We start from the raw sequence: 26,419 nt of genomic DNA on the forward strand, positions 1-26,419 counted from the left end.
CTGAATACTTTTTAAATAATCATATTGACATTTTGAAAAAAATTGTATTTTATAGAAAAAAATTTTAGTTAACCAAACAATCATTTTACTTTTTTTTGATAAAAAAATTACATAATAAATATATAAAGTGTAGAGTGAGTGGAAGGAAAAAAAAAAAAGAGTTGAACTTAATTGAAAGGTATAGCAATTCCCGCGGATTGAACCCACGCCACTGTGATGCAAGACAAACACACTACCATTTGTGCTTTATTTTGATCACATTTTAATATATTTTAAACGTTTTCCTAAGAAAGCACAGTGAAAGCGCTATTTCAAATAACGTTTTCTTCCGAATACGAATGCACAGTGAAAGCGCTATTTCGAATAGCGTTTTCTTCAAAAAAAAAAAATTTATCTTAAAAGCGTAATTTTCAACAGCGCTTTATTAATTAAAAACGCGATTTTTAATAGCACTTTCACTATTCATCACATTTTGGGCTCCAAACAGTGAAAACGCGATTTGTAATAGCGCTTTAGCTTAGTTTGAGAATTCCGTCCAAACTAGACCTAGTTTGGGAATTAAGATGCAAAATAGACTTAATATGAGAAAAAATGAAATGATTATAGATTTGATGTGACATTCTATCTTATTAATTATTTTAGCCTATTTTGTTTTTTAATACTATTTTAACCAAAAAAAAAAAAATCCTCTTCCCAAACACCCATAGATAAGTGAGTGAAAAGAGTGAAGAGATTGAATACAAGATAGTAACTTTGAAAAAATAATAAGAGTTTACAAAATTATTATTTATTGGTTAGAAATTAAATTATAAAAGTTAATGCGTAAAAAAAATTAATTTGTTTGGTACCTTCAAAATTTTTTTCTCATCACTCTTGTCCAAGATGATTTTTCTAATTTACCAAATAAATTTAACTTCTAAAAAAATAAATTTTGGGGTTGATTTTGAAGAGCCATCCCAAACCCTAGTTAACGACCGGATTCGTTCAGCCCATTTCGCCAGTCACAATCTCATTTTTTTGTCTGCGACCCGTCGTCACACTTGAGTCTCAACTCAAGTTTCATAGCAGCACCACCAACCCCAATCGGCGAGCCATGTCGGCCCTAATACGCCGATCGACTTCGAACCTCCCCTTCCGTGTTTGGACCAACCACCGTTTCCACACCTCAACAGCTCCACATGTGAAGGACACGGGTCTCTATGGCTTCCACCACTTGAAGACCCCCAATGGCTTTCGACGCTTCGTCGACGAAGCCATCGAGCGGTAAACCAAACACCCCCCCTGGTTCTACTCCGTTTGTTTTCTCAGAAAATGATAGAAAGTAAAAGGAAAATATTTGATTTTTAACTGACCACAAGCTCAAAAATGGCTCTTGTTTTCTCAGCAACCATTCGAAGTTTTTCTTATCGAATACGGACACCGATTCTTTTAATTGTTTCTTTGGTTAGGTCCGGTGAACTCGTCAATTACATTTCTGGAATGCCATCACCTGCAGAAATTATCCGAGCCATGGATGAAATATCAGACACAGTACGTTTAGAAATCATGGACTCTCTCTCTCCATACATGTGTGTATTTGTGATTTTTGAGTGCATGTGGTAATTGCATTATTTGATTTGATAGGTCTGTTCAGTTGTGGACTCTGCTGAACTATGTAGACATACTCACCCTGAGAGGTTTTCGTTGCCTTTGTGTTTGTTGTTGTTGCTTCTACTTACTAGTGCTTAAAGGAATGTTTTTGTATTGCAGGGAATTTGTTGTGGAGGCCAACAAGGCGGCAATGAGAATCAATGAATATCTACATGTGAGGTGACCGATGATTTTTTTGGATTTTGTGTTTTTCTTCATCAGTGACAGTGTATTTGATTTCTGAAAGTGCGTGTGTGCTTGCAATAAGGACATGCTATTTTGATTATTTTGTCTGTATATGTTTATAAAACTAAATTTTAGGAATGGAATCCTAGGAATTTGAATAAGAACCATAATTAAGGTATTTATCAAAAAAAAAAAAAAAAAAACCATAATTAAGGTAAATCTTTAATATTTGTAACAAGGAACATAAGAAAGTATCTTGTTACCAACAGAAATGAATCTTTCAAATGTTGATGTATACTATGCCCTTTAATTAAAAAAACAGCATGGAAAACAAAAACCAGTATGTTTAGCAGAAAAATACTCTAACCAAGGAAACACTTTAAACCGTGAAGGTTGAAATTAGTTGGTCTAGAAGCTCGGTACTCAGAAATAAGTGGTTTGTACAGATCTACTTTGATAGAAGCCCTTAAATTTTGTCGTGTTGCTTATATTCATAGATTTGCTTATACAATTGAGTGTCACGCTACACAGAATTAACACCAATTTCCTTATGATCATTTCTTTTTTTATAAAAATTCTAGAGCGACGATCATGCTTATGAGTTGGAGAATCAATAGAAGACATTGACATAGGTCTACTACTTTATAAATTAGAAGAACATTCATTAGCTTTTGTAGGTTCATGGTGGCAGTGGAGGTAAAGGAGATTGTGAGGCAATGGAGATACCTGATTGGGCAGGCAGAGAGTTGCTCAACCCAGCTGACGGGCAGCCTAAGCAGAATGAAGATGCACTTGGGTGGAGGATTGCCAGACCTAGTTAAGGAACGCACCAAGCGCATCTAGGCTGGTGTGCTTCTTGGAGAATGTCCCTCTGAGTACCTAGCCTTGGCTAGGGCACTACATGTGTTTGCCTAAGTTGGCATAGCTACACACAGAGAGAAGAGAAGTTTGCCAAGGCATGTGGCAGTGTACCATTGGTCTGGTTGCCACTTTAAGAGTGACACATATGGGACCAAACACATGGATTGGTAATGTGGTGATGAAGTGGTGCCTACATGGCTTACCACATTGGCAAGTGGACCCATGTATGTGCAAAGATTTAACTTGAAGAGATCCACTAATTGCTTAAACTCAATATCATGCAAAATTAGCCTAAAGGACATATTTATGATAAAACAAGTTTAAAAGAAACTAACGATTGTTTATTGAGCATTAGAAAAACAAAGGATACAAAGGAGATATATATATCTAAGCTAAGCAAACCCTAAAAGTTCCCAAGACTAAACTACCCTTAATAATAAATAATAATGTCAAATACATATATGCTTAACACCTCCATCAAACTCATGATGTGATAATAGGAAGTATCGAGAGTTTGCCAAGCAAAAAATAAAAGCACAAAGTCGTATGACATTTTGTGAAGAAGTCAGCCAATTGCATAGTAGATGGCACAAACGGTAAGGACAAAGTAGGAAGCTGAAGATGATGACGCACAAAATAACAATCAATCTCAATATGCTTAGTCTCCCCATGGAAGACAAAGTTATGAGCAATTTGGATGGCACTTTGATTATCACAATACATAGGAGTAGGAGCAGAAGCAGAAGCAGAAAGTGAAATGCCAAAATCAGCAAGTAACCATCGCAACCAAACAATTAGTAGTAGCCATAGTACGGTACTCAACCTCAGCAAAAGAACAAGAAACAATTGTTTGCTTCTTACTCTTCTAAGAGATAAGGGAAGTACCCAAAAACATACAAACACTAGTAATGGACTTACGATCCATAGCATCACCGGCCTAATCAGCATTAGAATAGGCACAAAGATCTGATAACAGTAAAGGAGAAAAACAAACTTTGATGCAGAGACCCACGAAGATACCGCAAAATATGAAGAACCATAACCCAATGAACCGTAGTAGGAGAGGCAATAATCTGACTAACAATATGGACAGCATAGCAGGATGAGTAACAGTAAGATAGACAAGGCTGCTAACAAGAACACGATACAAAGTAGGATCAAACAGAGAAACCCCATCAGTCGAAGTATAATGCACATTAAGCTCAAGTGGAGTGTCAACAGTGCGAGTTTCAATCAACATAACACGTTGAATGACCTCTAAGGCATATTTGGACTGAGAGAGAAGATAGCCTTTAGAAGAAGAAGCCACCTCAGTGCCTAAGAAATACCAAAGAGGACCAAGATCCTTCATCTCAAAATGACGACTGAGGTGACCTTGGAGAGCATAAATGCCATCAAGATCATCACCAGTGATGATCATGTTATCAACATACAAGAGAAGAATAATCCGACCAGTAGAGGTAGACCAAAGAAAGAGAGCTGAATCATGATCACTAGTGTGAAAACCCAAAGCGGATACAATAGTAGCAAATTTTTCAAACCAAGCACGAGGCGCTTGAATAGGAACAGGACCCCACACATCAGAATGTACAAAAGATCAAAAGGAGCAAAAGAAATTATAATACTTTTATTAAAGGGTAAAGCAGTACATTTTGCAAGTTTGCAACCACTGCAATCTGAAATATTACGAGTACTACAATTTCCCAAAACACTAGTCGAGACTAAATATTGTAAACGGAAGCTAGAAATGTGACCAAGGCGAGAATGTCATAAATAAAACTCAGAGGACTGCGAGCTAAGACGAAAAGAGGACAAATCAGTGGAAGCTATAGTGAGTGATGGAAACATGAAACTGCTCAAGAACATATAACCCACCCAACTTACGGGCTGTCCCAATCCGCTATCCAGAATAAGGATCTTGCACAACACAATCAGAAGAAGAAAAGTGAGCATGATAACCAAGCTCACAAAGTTGGCTAACATAAATGAGATTTAAAGTCAATTGAGGAATGCAATAGATATCAGAAAGAGAGAGATAATCAGTCAAAATAGAACCAACACCTACTAATGGCATGGGAGTGCCATTAGCAGTCATAACAGTAGGAGTGGAAAAAGGAAAAAAAATAGAAGTATAAGGAGGAATCATTTGCCATTTGATGAGTAGCACTTGTTCGTCTTGTGATAGTAGGGTGTGGAATCTTGTTTCTTCAGGGGTCTTTTCATGTAAATCTTTTTTTGATAAGATTATTGATAATCGCTCGGTTCCCTTGTTCCCTTTTCATAAGAAAATTTGGAAAGCGGGTGTCCCTCATAAAGTGAAGTTTTTCATGTGGTCTTTGGCTCAAAAGCGTGTTACAACTAATGATGTTCTCCAAAGGAGAAGGCCTAATCACTCTCTATGCCTTCAATGGTGTGTGATGTGCAAGAGAAACTTGGAGGTAGTGGATCACCTTTTTCTTCATTGCCCGGTGGCTTCTGTATTATGGTAGCGTCTTTTTAGTTTATGTGATGTGCAGTGGGTTGCTCCACGGGAGTGTATGCATATGCTTCTTATTAGGTTTGACGGGTTTGAGAGTACCAAGAAAGCTAAATCAATGTGGATAAGCATTATTTTTGCTATTTTCTAGGTTATATGGTTGGAGAGAAATGTTCGAATCTTTGAAGGCAAGGAAGTAAGTGTAGAGGCTTTGTAGGATAGGGCGGAATATTTGGCCTTATTTTGGGCATTTGTGTCTCCTCCTTTTAAAGGAGTCCTTTTGTTTTTGATCTTTAGGGATTGGGCTGCTGTTTGCCATCCTTAGGGTTACGAGTTTTGCGATTTTATTTTGCTTTTTCTTCTTCTTTTTTTCTTTCTTTGTATGAGGACTTCTTGTCCTCTTTGTCTTTTCTGATTTAATAAAATTTTGTTGTTGCTCAAAAAAAAAAAAAAAAAAAAAACACTTGAGTCAAAGACCCAAGTGGACTGAGAAATACTTGAAGAAGAAGAGGGAGGTAAACCTAAAGCGGAAGAGACCAAAAGAGCATTAGGCGTAGTTGCAGAGAGTAGTTTCTACATGGCATGAACCTGCTCGGCAAGCGAAGTCAATGAAGGGCCAAAATCCTCTACAGAGGGAACTGTAGCTGCTGTATGTTAGTTTCAACCCTTTTTCCAAGGCATCGGTGACACAGAGGAGCGATCATTACCCTTCTTTCAAGATGAAGATGAACCAGAATGAGAGCGTTCAGCAAGTCCAAGACACTAAGCCTTCCAATGACCTTTTTGATGACAAAAACTATTTTCATCCAGCGGTGTGCGAACAGAGGAGCGACTTTAATTACTAGGAGGGACAACTTGAACAGTCCAACTCAGCAGGGGAAGCAAACCTTTGCCTGGAATGCTCTTAAAACAAGTTTCTTCAGCTAATAATTCATTCCTTAGTAGCAGGAATCATTCATGCTGCTCACGATTCTTCCTCAGAAGCGCGATTCTGCGCTTCTGACTCAAATTCGTTGAAGAATCGCGATTTTGATGCAAAAGAAACGTGAATCTGATCACGAATCTGTCTTCTTCTCAGTCGGAGCTCCATTGCTGGCCATCGCAAGACATAGGCCATCGCAGACTTCTCCCTTCCTACTCGTTGGTCTTCGCGAGTCGCACACAGGCCATTGCGACTTCTCTCTCCTCTTCGCTAGTCATTGCGACATCTCTCTCTTCGCTGGTCTTCGCGAGTCGCACACAGGCCACCGCGACTTCTCTCTCCTCTTCGCTGGTCTTCGCGCGACGTCTCTCTCTCTCTGATCTTCTCTTCTCAGATTAAAGATATATATATATATATAATACGTATTATGTATATATATATTTGTTTTTATAAATATATGTTTTTATTTATATATTATATATTATCTTTATAAATTTATGTGTATTTATTTATATATTATATTTATTGAATTAATATTATTATGCTATTTTTTTAAGAAAATAACATAAAACAAATAATTTTTAACAAAAATATTTTAGAATAAATAGATAAAAAAGTAATAAAAATATTTTAGAATAAATTAAAAAAATTCTAATAAAAGTATATAATTAGAATATTTTAACATATAATTTTTTATAATTCTTATTTATTTATAACATGTATAGTCCCATAAAAAAATATAATCTTACAATATATTTTTATATATTATTTAAAATATATACAAAAGCTCCCAACTAATGATTCTTGAAATGTCTACGATTCCACGCTCCTGCTCCCGCTTCGTGCAACTAAGATTCATTCACAATAGAATCAACAGTGGGAAGAGGACTGCGATGAAGAATGGTACCACGCTGTCCCTCAAAAACAACTCTAAGTGCAATAAGAAATTGAACCAAACGTTGCTCGTTATGATAGGTACAATATTCTATATGAGTACTCAAGGCCTTAGGCAAAGGCCAACTGATCCCATAACGTAGTCATAACAGAATAAAATTGTTGGATACTCTTATCACCTTGAGAAGTAGCTCGAATTTCATGTTCTAACTGATATCGTTTTGCAAAATTGGATTGAACATAGAGACGAGAGAGATGATCCCAAATTTCTTTGGCTGTAGTAAACTTTGCAAAATGAATACCAATCGATTGATCCACAGAATTGTTGATCCAAGTAATGACCTTTGCATTAGTGACTTGCCATGTAGAGAGGAGTTCATTGAAGTTTTCAAGTTTAACATCAGATGGTATGGAGGAACCACCACTAACATAGGTCCAAACATTTTTACCAAGAAGAAAATTCTTCATAACGTATGCCCAGTAGTTATAATTATCAACTACTAACTTAACACTAATAGCTTGGAGAGAATCAGAGGTACCACCGGTCATGATGAAGAAAGACACAAGAAAACCCACCAGCCAAAGAAATAGAACCAGCAACAGACTAGAGATTACCAAACAGGGCAGAGAAGGCAATGAACACCAGAATAGCCAGGACAAAGAGTAGATGAAGCACCACGGCAGCCAAACGAACAGTGTGAAGCCCTCAAAAGAGACAAAAACAGCAGACAAAGCACTAGAACCAGCAACAAAGCCGCAAATGAAGCAGCAGAGGCTATTTCAGCAACTAGAGGTTGTTTCGAAGACACCCAGAGGCAATCCAGCAATCATGGGGCACTGTGGCAGTCGTGGGTGCAAAGCAAATAGGACCACGGGCCAATCGAAGAAGAGAAAAGTCAATGGGTAACCCAACAATGGTGTTACGAAGGAGAAGGGAGAGAGATATGAAGTCAAACAATTTTGCTGAAAGATTTCAGCAACCTGAGACCAATCCAACGAGCACCAGCAGCAAAATGACAATCATTAGGCATGAACAATCAATAGTTAAGGTTGAAGCTTAACCCTTTGCTCTGATACCATGATAAACAAGTTTAGAAGAAACTAACGATTGCTTATTGAGCATTGGAAAAATAAAGGATACAAAGGAGATATATATATATATATATGTATATATAATATATCTATCTAAGCTAAGCAAACCCTAAAATTACCAAAGAAACTACCCTTAATAATAAATAATAATATCAAATACATATATGCTTAACAATTTCAATACGTGACTCCCCTAAATACAAAGATAGTCAACAACTCCGTAGTTTTAATTGTAAAATCCCAAAAAGATCCGAAAACATCTTCTCTAGTAATCATCCCCCACAGTGGTGGAGCTAGGAATTTAGTTGAGAGCAGCCAAATATTAAGATGAATTATTGTGTTTTGGAACACAAGTTTTGTTTGGTGAAAAAATCAATTATCAATATTTCAAAACTATTCCAATATCATACATGTCCCTACAATAAAACCATCTTAACATTCAAGTAATATGAAATGAAAATAAAAATAAGAAATATCTATAAAATGTAAATAATAAAAAGAAATGCTTTCTTAAAGTTATTTGTGAATTAAATAACGAGTCAATTTATATCCATGTTCTAGTTAATGGCGTGTTATTTATCAAAAAAAAAAGAAGTTAATGGCTAGTTGAGTTTGTTGGAAGAAGAATGGAAAAAATTTGAAGGGCATATATAGTTTTAGAGGGGAAAAATTGAAAACATTTTTTTAGAATAAGAAGTGATATCTCAAAGTGAGGAGGGGCCCCTCCTTGCCCCTTAGTGGGTTTGCCACTGCTTCCCCACACTATGTATGATGCCAAAATGGACCCTTCTCATTCCTCTACAATCAGGCTAATGTGATGATTGAAATATTTTTTAATGCCCTTTGAAAGACCCCTTTCATGTGTTATTAAAACTGAGAGGAAATCAGTGACTCTAGATTGTGCCATATATAGATACAAACAACTTCCTCTTTTGTCTTTCTCTTTCATAAGCAAATCTTTAAATCAATTTTCCAAGAGCGCTTGATTGAATTTTTGTAGCTTTTTTATTTCCATTGACACAATTTTGTAGAATCATGAAATATGAACCCCCTTCAAACATTTACTTAATTGTTAACCACTAGCATACCTAACAATTCTTAAGAAATTTTAGAATCACTTTTTTAAGTATAGTTGATAAAATGATCTCCCGTCATGTATATAATATGTTTTAAATGCATGTACTTTTGACAATACTTTGTTACTTTTGGTTACTATCGTGCAGTATCTTAATACAAACCATACACTATATAATGCGGTGATAAAGGCAGACAAAGATGGTATTTTTCTCAGTAAAGAAGCTCAAAGAGCAGCCCATTCACTTCGCATTGACTTTGAGAAGGGTGGAATTCATCTCAGTACTGGTACTTGTCTTTTCATCCTATAGCTTTAGCTCTGACATGTTTCTCTTCCAATAACTAAACAAACATTGCTTTTCTACCTTACAGACAAACTGGATCGAGTTAATCTTCTAAACATAGACATTGGTCAATTGTGTAGGGAGTAAGTAAATTGTATCTTTATTTGTTTGAGTATTATTTTGATCAGTTGACTTCTATTTTGTTGATGTTCCCTATGAATATTGTGCTATTGCAACAGGCGAGAATGCATCCATAATCTAATATATGCTCTAGAAATTAAACTTTATATGGGGTTTGTGATTTATGTGATGGTTTGACCATTCTAAACTTGTGAGATTTTATTTGTTTATTTTATTTTATATTATTATTTAGATATTTGTCTTTTTTGTTTATCTTGCACATCAGTATATTCAATGGTGATCTGGAAATATAATTTGAGTTGACATACTTGCCAAAAACAATATCATTTGCATTGACACAAGAATTTTTGTTAAACTACTTCATTACTAAACATTTTGATCATTTGCATCATTATTTTTATTTTATATAATATGGATTTTAAAGTGACTTCCTTCTTTTTTCTTTTGGCTATAGTTCTTATCGTTTTATTGCCCTTCATTTTGTTAAAGTGATATTCTTCTTCCATTCTATGGTGAAGTGAATATCTTTTAATTATTTAACATAACAAAGATTTCGTAGCTGGCTAATTGTGCGATTATTTTGTATCTGTTTTTGGTCAGGTTCAATGAAAATATTATCACTGACCCAGGTTATGTGGATATATTTCCGGCATCACGTATCCCAAAACAGTTGCACCATCTTGTTAAGCCAATTTATCGTTCCACACCCAGTGCATCTAGGGAATCATTAAATTCAAGAGGTGCTAACATGAAGGAAAAAGGATTCCGGATACTAACGGAGCCAAGTAATTTGTCCTCTGTTCTACAGTGGGCATCAGATTCTGAGGTAGCTTTATTAGCTCTCTTTTTGATTATTTTTATTTTTATTTTTTAATGAAACTATTCATCACTACATTAGCAAAGCCTGGACTCTGCAATTCCATGAACTGAGTGACTGAGAGTTAAGTGGAGTTGTTGGTGGATAATATATTGTGGATTCTTTGAAGAACCACTGAAAAATTCATTTGGCATTTAACTGCTATATCGTATGGATGAATTCACCGAATCGTTTTAGATGTATTCAATTAGTTGAGGCATATTAATTTGAAGTTGTTCTCATTGTTTCCATATTTTCTTTTGCAATTTAGTCAAGCAAATTTTATTTGTCTATCCATGTTTTGAATCTCATGCAGGTGAGGAAGATGGCATATGTCCAAGGAAACTCTGTCCCTTCTGCAAACCTTGGTGTTCTTGATAAGCTTGTTGCTTCTCGTCATGAGATTGCTCAGGTTAATTAAGTCCATATTTATTGTCTTATAAACTTCAGGATAAACTATACTCATGCAATATGTCTTCTAATTCTATATCAGGATGGTTTTATGTGATATATATTTGGTGAATATGTTTCTACACTTCACATGTTGAATGTTTGAGTTTGACCTTGTAGTTGAAGGGTTTAAGTATCTTCAAAATGATGTGATATCCCATAAGAAGTCATTCTAAACCCATGTTGAAATCCTTGGCATCTGCCATAAGATATATACTTAGGGTTGTTTTGAGAATTAGCTATTTTAGTTGACTTTTTACCAAAAGACGTGGAAAAAAGTGGAGAGAAGAGTTCGACTTTTTGGTAGTGACTTTTTGGCTAAAATAGGTTGTTCCCAAACTTGCCCTTAATTAACTTTTGGCCTTGTTTGGCAAAGGCTTTTTTTTGCTTTTTGGGCTAAAATTCACAAAAAGACAAAATAGGCTAAAATAGCCAATAAGACAAAATGTCACATCAAACCCATAATCATATCACTTTTTTTCTCACAAACATCACATCCAACTGCAAAAAAATCCATCCATCTTCCCAAACACAAATATTTTAGCCTACTAAAATAGTCAAAAACTAAAATAGCCAACTTCCCAAACGAGGCCTTTATCTCTTTTGGAAGATGGATCCATAGTAAGGCTGTATGGATGCTGTGTTTACACATATATATCTATATCTATGTCTATGAGATGGTAATTTGTTTGAATGAAAAAGGTGGCAAAGGGGGCACAAATCTTGCACACTGGATGTATGCAAATTTTATACCCTCACACCTGCTCAAAGTTCATTAATTTGTACAAAATATAATCACTTATCCTAGGGGGAATTTTTTCACACTGGAGACACTGAATTTTTTCATTGCTTTACATGATTGCATGCATTTGCTTTCCACTTTCAAAGTTCCAACTCACATATTATGCATATATGCTTGAGGTCCTTTGCTTTCAAACTCAGAGAACTAAATCCCAAGCATTAAGAGAAGCACGATTTAACCATTGTTAGAAGAAATTCTAGACATTTCTGTTTTGTTCAATATTTCTTTATATATGAAAGAGAATTCACCACAATATCAAGACTATCATTCTTCATGAAGTGATACATATAAGTTATATAATGTACTTTTTTCTATATGACATAGTGAGCCATTAATTGGCTTTCTTGTAGATGTATGCAGATAATGGGGTACAAATCTTATGCTGAATTTGCAGTACAACCAAATATGGCTTCATCACCGGAGGTTGTAATGTCCTTTTTGCTTGAGATGAGTGAAATGGTCAGGCCCAAAGCTGATAAGGTATTATGTTCAGCACATGAGTTTAAGGCTTGAAGTGGTGGTACTTAACTTTCTGGCTGCTGAATTTGTCGCAATAAATGTACTTAGATGAGAAGTTACTGTCTCTGTAGGAGTTTAAGAGAATTTGGGATTTTAAGAGAGAGAAGAATGGACAAATAAATGGTGATCTAGACCCTTGGGACGAAGCATACTTCACAGGGTTGATGAAGTCTTCTGCTTACAGCTTGGACTCCTTGGTAAGCAACATGCTTATGTTTTCTGTTTTCTGTTTTCTCAGAGTCCACATAATTCTAGTGGATTTTGTGGTCGACTGATGACTTTAGGCAATTCTAAGGTTTTTCCTATGTTTAGAAGATTTCTGGGTTGTGATTGTTGAATCATTTATCTTATACTTTAGATTCAGAAATTGCAATGATTGTCCTTGATTTTTTTTGCAGGTTGTAGCTTCATATTTTCCTTTGACACAATGTATAGAGGGTTTGAAGGTGCTGGTTGAGTTATTATTTGGTGTGACATTTCGTAGTATCCCTCTTGCACCTGGGGAGTCATGGCATACGGATGTGCTTAAAATGTCCCTTTATCACCCTGAAGAGGTACATATAAGACTTCCTTTTAAAAGTTATAGTGCTTTAATCATTTAAGAACTACTGATATTGACCTATTTTCAACTGATTTGTAATAGTAACATATGTTTCTTATAAATGCATTGTCCCCTTACCCCTGCCAAAAAAATAAAAAAATAAAAAAAAATAAAATAAGGAAAAAAAACTGATATATCTTTTGTAATGATTTATTCCCATATTTCTTATTCAATAATGTGATTATGATTGGTTTGCTAACTTTTAATCCTATACACATCAATCTTAGGCTGCAATTCAATTTTCTTCTAGCTTTTTGCCCGTGTTTATGCGTTGATCCATGCCAACCTTATATATCGCTATGGTGGCTTTGATCACCAGGAAGTTTGCTAAATATATTCAAATTTTTAGAAGAGCAGTAGAAGATGGCCAAGTTTTCAGTGAGAATATTCCCTTGGTTCATTGCTTATGATTCTCATGAAATGAGAACAGGGCACCTTCACTTGGTTACTGTTTCCCAACCATATTGAAGTGTTTTATGGGTTATTCATGCTATCTCTAAATGCCATTTTACTAGTGTCGCTCATGGTATTAAAATATTTGTGTCTTTTCATCTGATCTGGAGATATAAATTATGGTTGATTTATGTAATTATGTTTAATGGTTCAATTCTTTGTAAGATTGAGCTGAAATCTACTTTGTTAGGCTCTTCTGCTGTGAAGCACATATACTTCTAGAAGGGAGTCATATCCATATCATGGGGGCATTGGATATCAATATCCCTTGGATACTCGCAAATATATATCCAATACTTCGTAAACGTATCAATATTTAATTTTAATTTTCTTTATTTTTTAGAAGTACCAGATACTTTTCATATACTCTAGGTCAGGTATCCAAACTATCATGAAATAGATAATGTAATGATTCTTGCTTAATATTAGAGCATAATTGTTATGATAAATACATGAATAAAGTCGTATCCATATCATGCTTGTATTGAATACCAATACCCCTTGGATACTCGCAAATATGTATCCAATACTTCGTAAACATATCAATATTTGATATTAATTTTCTTTAATTTTGAGAATTACTAGATACTTTTCATATACTCTAGGGCTGGTATTCAAACTATCATGAAATTGATAACGTAATGATTCTTGCTTAATATTAGAGTATAATTGTTATGATAAATACATGAATAGTTTTTCGATAGTGTTCTTTTTTCTACCAAAGAAGAAAGGCCGAATTATACTAACAGTCCCCATAGTTTGGGGGTTGTGTCAATTTAGTTCTGACCTTTCAATTGTGATACATTTGACCCTGAATTTTGAATCTTGTTCTGAATAAGGACAATAAAAAAAAGTTTTCTTTGCAAACAGTCCATTTCAAAGGTAAAGTCGTTGTACAACTTATTTTGTGTTGATTAACTTGTATGTTGTTTAAAATGTAATGGCCTTTTTTTTCAATGAATAATGTTCGAACTTTCTTGATTATAAAGTTATATTTGGTTTGGTTTGGTTTTCAGAATCTATTTTTAGAAAACTTTTCTAAGAAACTAAAAATTAAATTTGTGAAAAAAAACAAAAAAAACACATCATTTTAATATAATTTTATCTTTTGGGAGAGTAGAAATAATTTTTTAAAATAATTTTTTTTTATATTTATTTTCGTTAAATTAGTTTCTATTTTTTCAAAGTCAAACATGGCGACAACTTTGATGTCATTATTAAACCAATCCATTAAATCAAAAAATTCAAAACTAATAACATTTCATATATTAAATATATCAATTACACATTAAAAACCTAATAACCATCTATTACATGATAACTATCTAAAAATATCTGTTAACAACAAATACAACTATTTATTATATGACAACCATCCAAATCAACTAAAAAAACCAAGAAATATCTGGTGGACATGGGTACTTTGGGGAAAATAGAGGGGAAATCAACTAAAAAAAAAACCAAGAAGTCACTAAAAAAACCAAAAAATCACTAAAAAAGCAAATCAACTAAAAAAAGTCATTCCGAAACACATTTAACTATTTTTTTACCTCAAAAAAAGTCAAAAAGTCACTAAAAAGGTCAATTCCCAAACAAGCACTTATATATGTTGCATATTTTAAAATATTTTAGATAAGTTGTTGTAAAATGTAGAAATGTATTAATTTATCCCCCCCCAAAAAAAATGTAGAAATGTATTAGAAATTAAATAGGATTTAGGAAAATATAAAATTCCAACTCATTTATGTGAGCAACTAAAAATGTTTCTTTACTAGCAAATTTGAGTTTCTTTTTCTTTTAAATATCCTAAAAAAAATTAGAGAATTTAAGTGTCTAATTGGATACGGTTGTTTGACACATCTACACCTTTACTCTTACCATATATGGTGGACATAGGTACTTCGGGGAAAATAAAAATGTCCATGTAACACAATCATTATGTTGTCGTATTTGAGTTCTTAGCTTCATGCAACACCAACCCCGTCTCCACTTGAACCAAGAAAAAAAAAATAATGAAGGAAAAAAAATCTGAGGATGCATCCTAGAAACCTTGCACTTTTGATACTTAAATTCTTCCCTGATTGGAATTTTTCCTAAATTTGAGTTTTCCCATGAGCTGCCTTTCTGAAACCCTTAGCTATTGATCTTCTATTAAAGTCCATTTCTTGAAAGCAGTAAATAGACTTATCAAAAAAAAAAAAAAATCGTAGAAAAGCAGTAAATATGATAATGCATGGAGACTATGATGTCAAATTGTTTGTATGAGCAATTTTAATCATCATGTCTAAGAAGCACGAACAAGGACACAGACACAGACACGGACACGCCGACAAGCAAATTTTCAAAAAATGCAGGCATTGGGGACACGTGCGAAACATATAATTTTATATATTTATTATATTTCATATTTTTAAATATTTAATATTTATTTTATGTCAAATATTTAATTTTATCAAATTTATCAATCTTAGGCTTACTATTTTAGTAAAAAAATTAAATATTTTATTTTATTTTTGAAAAAAAGGACCTTGGTGTGTCACCAACGTGTCCCAAGTGTCCCAGCATGTCCGACTCTTTCTAGCGTGTTTGGAGTGTGTCCATGTCCAACATGTGTTGGACACCTGTACATCACCTTCGGAAAGATGTATGTGCTTCATAGCATCATGGTATATTTCTAGCCAATTTTGCATCAATTGATACTTGCAATAGCAACCTATTTATGTATTATGCCCCAAACAAAAATGAGTCCTATGTCCTTCCAATCAAATAGGGCCATTTACATGAATCTTTTTTCACCATTTTTCTCTACCAAGGGCTTTTTGCTCAGTTAAATTAAATAAATTCATATATTTTTTCACTACCGCTTCCATGCCACTTTAGGACTTTATTTATGGTAATCATATTACTCTTTCTTAAGGTTGCTTCTATATGTCTTTGTTGTACATAACCAAACCATTGTAACTCTCAACTTATTTTCAATAGGTACTTGCTCTTACGATTTTACGAAAATATTTATTTCTAATTCTATCTTTCCTAGGCATACCACACATCCATCTAAGCGTGCCTATTTCTGAAGTGTAGGAGATTATTTATTGATAGTCATTTTCTAGTTTTTAGGAGTGGTTTGTATAATAAAAAGCATGTTCATCAGCTTTGTTGCTACTTTTCTGATGCATTAGTGTGGTACAAAATGCATGCTTTCTAATTTTCATATCGACACTGGTTATAACTTATAACATCCTAAGGCTGTTTTGGTTGGTACAGGGTCCCCTTGCAGTTACTTTCATTGATAGTTTCACATGTTTCATTCCTGCCATTTTTGAAAAGCCCTAATCGGGTCCATTTGACTTTTTTTCTTATCGTTCTATTGAGGCATAATACTTCTATTTCAGGGTGACTTGGGTTACTTGTACCTTGATTTGAACTCAAGAACAGGCAAGTATCCTGGTTGTGCTCATTTTGCCATTAAAGGGGGGCGCCGCATCTCTGAAACGGAATACCAACTTCCTGTATGTAAATTGAATATTCTCTTTCATTTGGTTTTCTTTCTTCCATCCTGTGTATAAATGACATTATGTTTTGTTTCTGGCAACTGTTACATGATGTAATTGTTCACACCTTTGGTCATTCTTACTTATTTGGCATCTTACTGTTATAAATTATTTTCTCTAAGACATAACATAAATATGTTCTTCAGTTATATAAAATATTTCTTTAGACAACAGGAATGTACACAACTAGTTAGGGTGCTGGTTGGAAAGGGGAGCTCCATTTTCCTTCTCAAACTTCCATGCTCAAAGAGAGTATTAATCTGATAGCTGCTTTTCTATAATATTGGTATGCGGACAATAAAAGTTTATGAGGTTACAAATTTCTATACTTTAGTAGCTCTAATTAGTTAGCCCCTATAGCTTCAAACAGACATATAAGGCAATGAAAAATAAAAGGTTGAAAAGAAAGCTATCTAAGAAGCACGGACACAGACATGGGACATGACACGGACATACGGACACGCAAATGTTCAAAAAATATGGGACACGGCACGCTGAGAACACGCTCCAAGTATATAATTTTATTTATTTATTATGTCATAAAATTAAAAAAAAAATTGAGAAGTAATAAAAAATGAAAAATAACATTAATAAATATTTTAAAATATATATACAACTATTCATCAATTTCAGCAATTTACCTAACAAATAAATTCATCAATTTCAAGAAATTTATTTTTTCTTCAAATAAAATTAATTTGCTCTATGCATGTTAGGGCCAAAGATGAATATTAAAAAATAGAGGGTTGCCAAAATTTTGTTCTTATCCAATAGCTGACCTCATACAAGGGGTTCAAAAAATATATAATTAAACAGAAAAGAGAGAAGAAAAAAAGAGAGAAAGAAACGGAGGGGGGAGAGAGAGAGAGAGAGACTACAAAACAGAGTCTAAAGGAAAACAAAGAAAAGAAGAAGACAACCAAACAGGGAGAAGAATGAAGATGATGAGACAAAGAGAGACAAAAAAGATAAGAGAGAGAGAGAGAGAGAGAGAGAGAGAGGAGAAGTCGCTCACCTGTAAACCCTAGGTGAAGCTGTCGAAGCTTTTGAAGATCCCTATTGAAGCAATCGCAGATTCACAAGTAGGTCTCTCTCTCTCTCTCTCTCTCTCTCTTCTCACAGTGTCCCTCGAGTGTCTGTGAGTGTGTCCACAAAGTGTCCAACTGGAAAAAAATATAATAAAATTCTGGACACAATAGAGAGAGTGTCTGACACGTGTCCATCATGTGTCCGCTGCGTGTCCGTGTCTGACGTGTCAGACACCCATATGTTGCTGCTGGAGAGGTGTCCATGCTTCATAGAAGGCTATTATTAGCTCCAAATTTGAGGTAATTAGGTTATGATATTGGATGATATCTTCTATAAATCACTAAAGTGAGCATCAGTAGCTTCAAATTTGAGGTGATTTGGTAATGATATTGGATGGTGTCTTCTATAAATCACTAAAATCAGCATCGGTACAAATTTATTGTTATGGTTGCACATTTCTCCCCCTGTATAGATCTTTGTTGGTTTTTTTATGAGTGTCAATGTCCAATATGCTTGTTTGAAAAATGAAATTTAAACTAGCAATAAAGTTAAACACCTTGTGCACATTGAGTTCCATTATGTATTATAATTTAGCAAACGTCAAAATTGGTTGAACCCCTGTTTGATATAATTACTTGATCCCTAACTTGTTTGGGCATTTTAACCTTGATAACCCCTACCGCATCACATTGCAGGCCAATCCAATGATCATGTTAGGCCAGTAGGACTTGAATTAATGCATCACTGTTTGTAAGCCATGCTGGCAATTCATCACAGTTTTGCATGGCATGCTGACCGCAAAAGACTAGCCCACCAACAAATCTTTCCATAGTTGTGAAGATATGATATAGGTTGAGAGAACTTCATTCGGAGAGCCACCTCTTAATCTCTTACAGGGGGCTATATATTACCAGCTCTGTTATCAGAATCTTACGATTCACAATTCGATTCATGATTCGATTCACAATTTTTACAAAATTTATACGAATCTATGGGTGAATCTATTTTGAAAGTGAATCTTTAGTGAATCATATGATTCCCAATCGATTCACGATTCGATTCACTTTTTACGATTTATGCAATTCTTGAAACTATCGAGTCTGATATATTTTTTACTCTTTATTTCACTATCTTTTTATTGAAAATGATATAATACAACTTTTAATAGCATTTAGTACCAAAATAACCTATATATTTACATGATTTGTTGTTATTTTAGTGATCATGGAATTTTTAATAGGATCCAATCAATTCCATCAGACCCAACATGCTTTTAACTTGTATTTTTGTTTTTTTTCTTTAACTAATCATAATATATCTTCTAAATTTGTTTAAGATTAAAGTAACTTACACCATGAATTATTTATTGCTATTTTGTTAAATTAAATGTAGTTGCATATTACATGGGCGAGGTCAATTATACATTTGAAAATTTTTTAGACTTTAAAATAAAATATCCTAAATAATGTTTTTTTATTATTTGGTCATTGTTACCCGGAAAAAGTATGTATGCTTATTGTTCAAATATTAATATCGTTGTCAAATTATTGTTATTTTGGAAATTAAGAGTTTGTCTTTGTTTACTGTCTTTATTAAGAATGGTTGATAAGACATCCAAAAAAGGAAAAGGGTAAGATGGTGATCTTACATAGAAACCTTTGTTAATTTCTTACCTATTAAACTACATGATCATCATTCAAAACAACATTTTCATTGATTTAAGTCTAAATATTTCATATTCATATGATATATTTCACATCCAAGTATGTAGATATATTTTTCTAAGTAATTTAGAAAAAAGTGATTGAATCTTTACGATTCACGATTCGATTCGATTCGCGATTCGGATCCCAATTTGACAACTATGATTACTAGCTTTAGCAAATGTTGCTGAATTTCAGCGGATTGATGACAGCTTAAGGTTCATTAGGAGGTGCAATCATGAGTAGTTGGCATCTAAGAAATATGGACACTTCTAAGAAGGTGGGGTGTCGTTTTAGACTTAGTGTTGTATATTGACACGACACTCATCGGACATTTCCAAATTCCAACTATTTTTAAAAAAAATTTCTGGCCTTGGACACACTTCAAACACTTGAGGAATGCGTGTCTATCGCTTACAAACATATAAAACACATTACAAGTTTAAATAAATAGCTTGGAATCTGACAATAAAAATAAACAACGTAAAATGATACCCTATTATTCTCCTTTAGACTTTAAAAATTGTTATCTTTAAATTAAATATTCATTTATATGACGTATACTAATTGCTTATTCTTATATGCCATATAATGAAATATATAAAATTATATACTTTGCTTGTGTCCCATGCATTTGCTCTACAATTTTGTTTTTTTAATTTCCATGTCGGCATGTTCGTGTTGTGTCACATGTCCATGTTTCTTAGTACGGCATATTTGGTATGCTGCATTGAGCTCTTCCTTGTGTCTGTCTGCTATCTTTTTTATTCTTATAGATAATTGAGTACCTGATGAATTTTAGTGGAGTGATAAGGTTCATTAGGCGGTGCGATCCTTAGCAGTCCAAGCTGTTGTGATGTTTTCTAGCGTTGCTGATTTGTTGCAATGGAGATGTTATTGTTATTTCTTTTTATTCTTTTTTTTTTCTTTCTTTTTTTGTCCCCTTTGAGTTGTGTTAGGGTGAGGTATATTGGAGATTGTCCAATTTTTTCGTGGCTCATTTTCTCCAAGATTCTTCTTTTTAGAGTTTGATTTCTAGTGGCAATGGCAAGAAGTGTGATGTTAAAGATTCATATATTGTGTGTGGAAGGTTTTTACGATCTTCAAGTTTGATATGCAGGGTAAATGCTACATTGCCTACATAATAAACTGTAGCAATTACAGGTGTTATTTGACTGGGGATACAACAACAAAAATTTAATTGCCCTTTAGTTGTACAAAATGTGATGAAATTATGAACTATGCTATGTTTTGATCTTGGATTTGTAAAGGGAAAAGAAAAGTGTAATGAAAAATGAAAGGAAATTGACTTCTCCTTCATTCATTTTTCACTTCTTTCTTTTTCTTCCACGAATCCATCTACAAATCCAAGATCCAAACAGGGTCCAAGTGATTTTTTTGGACGCATGAGGTTGACTACAAAAGAGAAAATGGTAGGGTTCTTGATATGCTGCATTTGAAGGTGGAATATGTTCATGGGAGATGTGCAATGGAAAGCGTAATTTTCTTATATTAAATTAATTTTTAAGTAAACTTGCACAAGTTGGAGGAATATTCTGTTATGATAAGTTGATGGTCAAAATAAACAAATGGATAACAAAATAACAGGTTGTATAATGGATAACAAAATAACAGGTTATACAATACTCATCTACTCTATATGAAGAATTTGTCCCTAGGCTTCCTATATTATGGTCGTGTTGATTTGAATGTATCAGTCTGATAATTTTTTGGGGTTTCTGGTTTGCATGCATCTGGCTCCTTCAAATTCAGGTTTGCTTCCTCATGGTGCAGGTTGTAGCCCTTGTTTGCAATTTTTCGGGTTCACGTAATTCAGCTGCTGTGAGGCTTAACCACTGGGAAGTAGAAACTCTTTTTCATGAGTTTGGACATGCTCTTCACTCATTGCTTTCACGGACGGTATTCCCTCGATGACTTGCTACTATGTTGGCAGTTGATGTTTTCCTTGTTTTCACTTGTAATATGTTTTTTTTTAATTATTTTTTTTAATGGTACTTGTAGGATTACCAGCACTTTTCAGGTACTAGGGTGGTTCTTGATTTGGCTGAAACACCTTCAAACCTCTTTGAGTGAGTAGACTGCCAACATAGCTTCTACGTTTACCTTTTAGCTGTTTGAGATTCTCATATGTATGAAATAAGATATGGTTCAATAGCTTTTAGTTGCTACCTTGTACATTATCAGCTGCTTCTGTACTTGAAAATTGGGTGATGTCTCCTTGTAGATGGTGGTGTCTTCATTGTTTTTGTGTTTGGGTGTCTTTGTGTTCATGCATGTAAGAGGGAAAGATTTGTTGGATGGGTACTCGTACTAAAGCTCGAGTTTATGCTGTTTGGTTCAATAACTAATAAAATCTGGTTATTGTAACAATTGAGAGACCCATACCTGGCTCTCAGAGATCAAGTTGATGGTTGACACTTCATATGCTAGACGGGGCTCTTTGTTTGATGTGGCTGGGTGAGACTTTGTCGGTTACTGTACCGGCATGTCATTGATTTGTTGAAGGGAAAGCCTAAAATCTTAACTGCTAGTGAGAGGAGCCCGTCAAGTTAGAAAATATATAGAAAATGGAAAATGCAGAAGCGGACCATTGCATAGACATAGCCTTATAGGGAACATGTTGCCATCATATAGATATAGGCAACATGTTCTTTTAAATTATAATTATGTATACACACCAGAATATCTGACCCTTGATATATCTTATACACATCGGGCACATCTTTGCTTTTGGCTATATTGTAAACAACCTTTTATCTTGCATCAAGACAATAATGGTGATATACTTGCATTTTAAAAAGCTTATGAGTTCTAAATATGGAATTAATGTAACAAAAATGTGTTTACTTTAGGAATCTAATATTATTTAACTTAATCTAACCAAAATTTTCACTAGTTTTCTCTTGCCCCAACAAATATGTTCAAAACGATGTGGCCAATTTCTATTTCACCCGGAAAATGTTGGTTTACAAAAGCGATTTTCTCCGGTTCGTTTGATTTAAAAAATTGTAAAACAATATTAAAAAGTTTTGTACTGGCCACAATAAGCCACATGAGGCTTTATAGCTATCCACATGGTTTGAAGCACATTGGTAGTATATCAGTGGCCTATTTAAAAGGGGAAAGTCTGGTAACCCAGGCTTACCGACCCAGAATTTTTTGGGTGGGTGATTGTGTGGAGGAGATTAATTTGGGTTGTTTGGGGTCCATGTGGGGTCCATGTGAGGTGCAGTGGATATTAATTTCTGGGTAATTTCTAGGTTGACACGGGTGTGTTTGTAGTATTACTCATTTAAAAGAGGTGGAGCACCTCAAGTCCCTTTTTTGGCGTGATGTGAGACTAAGGGACTATGTGCTCGAGGCCACGAAATGAAACTTGTATTTGTAACAGTCATGCAATGCCTCATAGCCTCTTTCTAATTGATGTGGGACTGATGCCATATGAAAAACGCACCCCAAGGGCTCTACATTTACTGATTAATTCATCTATTACATCTTAAATGTCCAAATTTATTTATTTATTTATTGTGAATGTTAAATTTTCATTAAGAAGCAAGGTATACTTTCAGATATCACAATATTAATTCAAATATGACAAATGAAGATTAAAGTAATCCAAACAAGCGTATTTTAAAATTTCCACGACCAAATCGCCCGGTTCCAGATACTCATTGCTTGATACTTCCGACACCGTAACACCATGACCGATACCACTTCATATCCTAATGTTGCTATTTACAATCTTGTTCCAAGGTCTTAATTTACTACAGTGTGAGTGATAGGCTCTGAACCTCTACTTAAATCTTCATACGTGGTGTATGTGTATATAACTAAAATCTGAGAGCCATCTTATTATTGGTTTTGGTAATTTTTTCTAGATACTATGCTTGGGATTATCGTGTCCTGAAGACATTTGCGAGACATTATTCCACTGGGGAAGTAATACCTGAGAAATTGGTAGAGTCAATGCAGGGAGCCAAAAAGATGTTTGCGGCAACTGAGTTGCAACGTCAGGTTTGTTTTCTGAGGCATTAATTGAATTACCAAACCATGTAGAAAAAAAAAAGATGGAGCATGAACCTTAACAAAAGTTTGCTTGCTTGTTTTCTTCTGTCAGATTTTTTATGCCTTAATTGACCAAACACTTTTCGGGGAACAGCCATCCTCACCAATGGATACAATTTCGGTTGTTGCGGATTTAAAAAGACGACATACTAGTTGGAAGCATGTGGAGGGTACACATTGGCACACCCGCTTTAGTCACCTTCTCAACTACGGTGCAGGTATCATCACAATCAAGAATTATCTTATTGTTCCTCTTCATAGACAATTGTGCATCTTAGGATATGTATATATTGTCGCACCATGCACATTTGCTAGGTGTCCTAACCTTGACACAAGGAACTGGGAGTGCCACAGTTATGCTTGTTGGAATTAGTTAAGCACTTTATGAAATTGTTTGTTAGGTAGCAGCTTCTAGATTGGAAAATTTATGTTACCTATGCTTCTATATAGGCTAGTCTAGAAGAGAAAATCTAAAGAGTTTGGATTAATAGTTGTTTGCAACCCCAAGGGGATGGCCTGGAGGCAAGGCCTTGGGTCTTGGGGTTGTGCTCCCTCCAAGGTTTAAGGACCGAAACCTCTTAGGTGCTAAAATTCCTTGGGGCCATCAGATTGGGGGAAAACCTTGAATTAACTATGGTGCACCTATAAGAAACTCCTTGCAGAGGGCCTGTGCACCTCTGAGGATTAGTCGGACTTTGATCTAGACAGTCATGTGCCAATAAAAAAAAAAAATTTTTTGCTACAGGTTTTTACAGTCTTTGATGTTGAGACTCCATTTGATTTCTTCTCGTGGCATTCCTTAAATCTTTAGTGAGGTTTGAGGGTTTATTTTTCTTTTCCTTCTTTCTCTTACTGTTTGTTTCACCCTTGCACTGCACAATAAATCACTACAGTCCATCCTTCAAGGACCACAATTTATTCTAAAAGCCTAACATTTAAGTCATTGACCTCCAACCCTAATTTACCCCCTTTTTAGCTTAAAAACAAGATTGCAGTTGTGCCCAGAAATTCCTGGAAGCTTATGCCTTTAATTTCAAACCAAATTTAACCTTGAATCTCAACCAGAGTTAAAACCTTATTTAATAGCTTAAATCTAGTCTTTGTTTGTCTTTGTGTTTTCACATCATTTGCATTAATTTCAGTCCCTTTAACCTTATTAAAAGGCAGGTCAGTGAAACCATGTCAAAACTGTGGGGTTTGTTGTACTTTCTTTGAATCTCAGGGGAGACCAGTGTAATTTACAGTTATATATATATTTTTTTGGGATAGATGGACCATTCATATGGTGATTTCCATTTTTCATGCTGTTTTACTGGATACTTTCTAGTAAGGTATTTTTCATGCCAATATATAGGTTACTATAGCTACTTATATGCCAAGTGCTTTGCGGCGACCATATGGCAAAAGATATGCCAGGATGACCCTCTATCATTAGCCACAGGATCTGCTCTTAGAACAAAATTCTTGCAACATGGTGGAGCCAAAGACCCGGCCTATTTGTTGAATGATCTTTTAGGGGATGGTATTCTAAGGTACCGTGATGGAGGTATAGTTCCTGATACTACAAGCCTTTGTCATGAAATGGATCTGGTCAAAGATTAGCAAAAGATCTGCCCTTTTTAACTGATTGTATAAGGCTAGCAAAAACTGTGGAGAGGACGGAAAGAGGAGGAATCATCAGTGGCTGCTTCTTGAAGAACTGAAGAAGTAGATATGAAGACTCTAGAGCGTTGTTGGGTTGTGGAAATCACTGGGTGTCGTGCCTTTTGATGAAAAGTGTACAATTATGTGATGAGGATTTATACACATTAAGCTTTCGAATTGTTTTGCAGAGGATGCAAGGTCCTTTTTGGTAGAGCGAGGGCTACAGCGCGATGATTTTTTATTTTTTTGGGGGGGAAAAAAAAAAAAGAAGAAAAAGAATAGCTTCGATTTGGTTGGTAGAGCAGAGGCTTGAATTCATTTTAAATATATTTGTTGGTACCAAAATTTTTATCAACTGAAAATTTTGTGAAGCTGCATATTTACTGATTTGATAGTTGGGTTCTCTCTCTCATTTTTTCTTCAGCAATATAATTGATAAATAGGCATGGATTGGGTTTTGCTAATTCAACCGGAAGAACAGGGTAAGAAAACAAGGGTTTGGTAAATATAGAGTAACGTTATTGGTATGGGTTATTTACTCGGAGATCTCTTATATTATTAAGAGATTATTTTGAAATTTTAATTTCTTAAATTATAAAAGCGTACAAATGAATTTTTTAAGCTATTGGTAAGTATTACTTTGTCTTTTAAATTATGAAAGTGTACAATCCTTTAAACTATTGATGTGTTTTATTTTGACTTCTTTCGTTTGAAGTTCTAATTGGTATATTTTTATAGTTTAAGGGATCTATTTGTACATTTTTATAGTTTAGGAGACAAAGTGATATTTCTTAATAGTTTATGGAGTCAATTTGTATATTTAGGGGATCAAAGTGATATTTTTCAAGTAGGTGGTTTTTGTGTAAATAACCAAGGGTAAATTACAAATATATTTTTTGAAATTTGTTTAAAATACAGATTGTCTTCTGTGATTTGAAAAATTATAAGTATTTTCTTGTCAAAATTTTTTATTAAACAAAATTAATTAAAAAAATGAAATTCCTAATTATTTATTTATATAATGATAAAATTATTTGAATTATTAATTAAAATAAAATTTGATATGATTAAAAATTATTAATTAATTTGATGATTTTTTTAATAAAAGTGGTCATTTGTTGTGAAATTAATAAATCGTGTTTTAAGTAAATTTTAAGCTGTTTTTA

The 26,419-nt window shown here is 34.3% G+C and overlaps 1 protein-coding gene across 2 annotated transcripts; it reads left to right on the forward strand.

Moving 5' to 3' along the window:
- Positions 1 to 959: 959 nt before the first annotated feature.
- LOC145795518 (Zincin-like metalloproteases family protein) lies at positions 960 to 25,663 on the forward strand. 2 transcript variants are annotated; one of them, XM_082880157.1, is made up of 17 exons: positions 960 to 1,263; positions 1,449 to 1,530; positions 1,624 to 1,676; positions 1,750 to 1,804; positions 9,284 to 9,422; positions 9,507 to 9,561; positions 10,160 to 10,385; positions 10,732 to 10,827; positions 12,028 to 12,147; positions 12,258 to 12,383; positions 12,585 to 12,740; positions 16,633 to 16,749; positions 21,318 to 21,443; positions 21,546 to 21,613; positions 23,423 to 23,558; positions 23,662 to 23,827; positions 24,964 to 25,663. In XM_082880157.1, the coding sequence occupies exons 1-17, from the start codon at positions 1,094 to 1,096 to the stop codon at positions 25,209 to 25,211; spliced, it is 2,139 nt and encodes a 712-aa protein (XP_082736283.1). In that variant the 5' UTR covers positions 960 to 1,093; the 3' UTR covers positions 25,212 to 25,663. The 2 variants fall into 2 exon arrangements, with proteins under 2 accessions (XP_082736283.1, XP_082736285.1); XM_082880159.1 differs by lacking the exons at positions 9,284 to 9,422; positions 9,507 to 9,561 and having other exon boundaries at positions 1,750 to 1,809.
- The last annotated feature ends 756 nt before the right edge of the window (positions 25,664 to 26,419 follow it).

The sequence above is a fragment of the Camellia sinensis genome, chromosome 1, assembly GCF_055761805.1.
Source record: "Camellia sinensis isolate YWXY chromosome 1, ASM5576180v1, whole genome shotgun sequence".
NCBI classification, from domain to species: domain Eukaryota; kingdom Viridiplantae; phylum Streptophyta; class Magnoliopsida; order Ericales; family Theaceae; genus Camellia; species Camellia sinensis.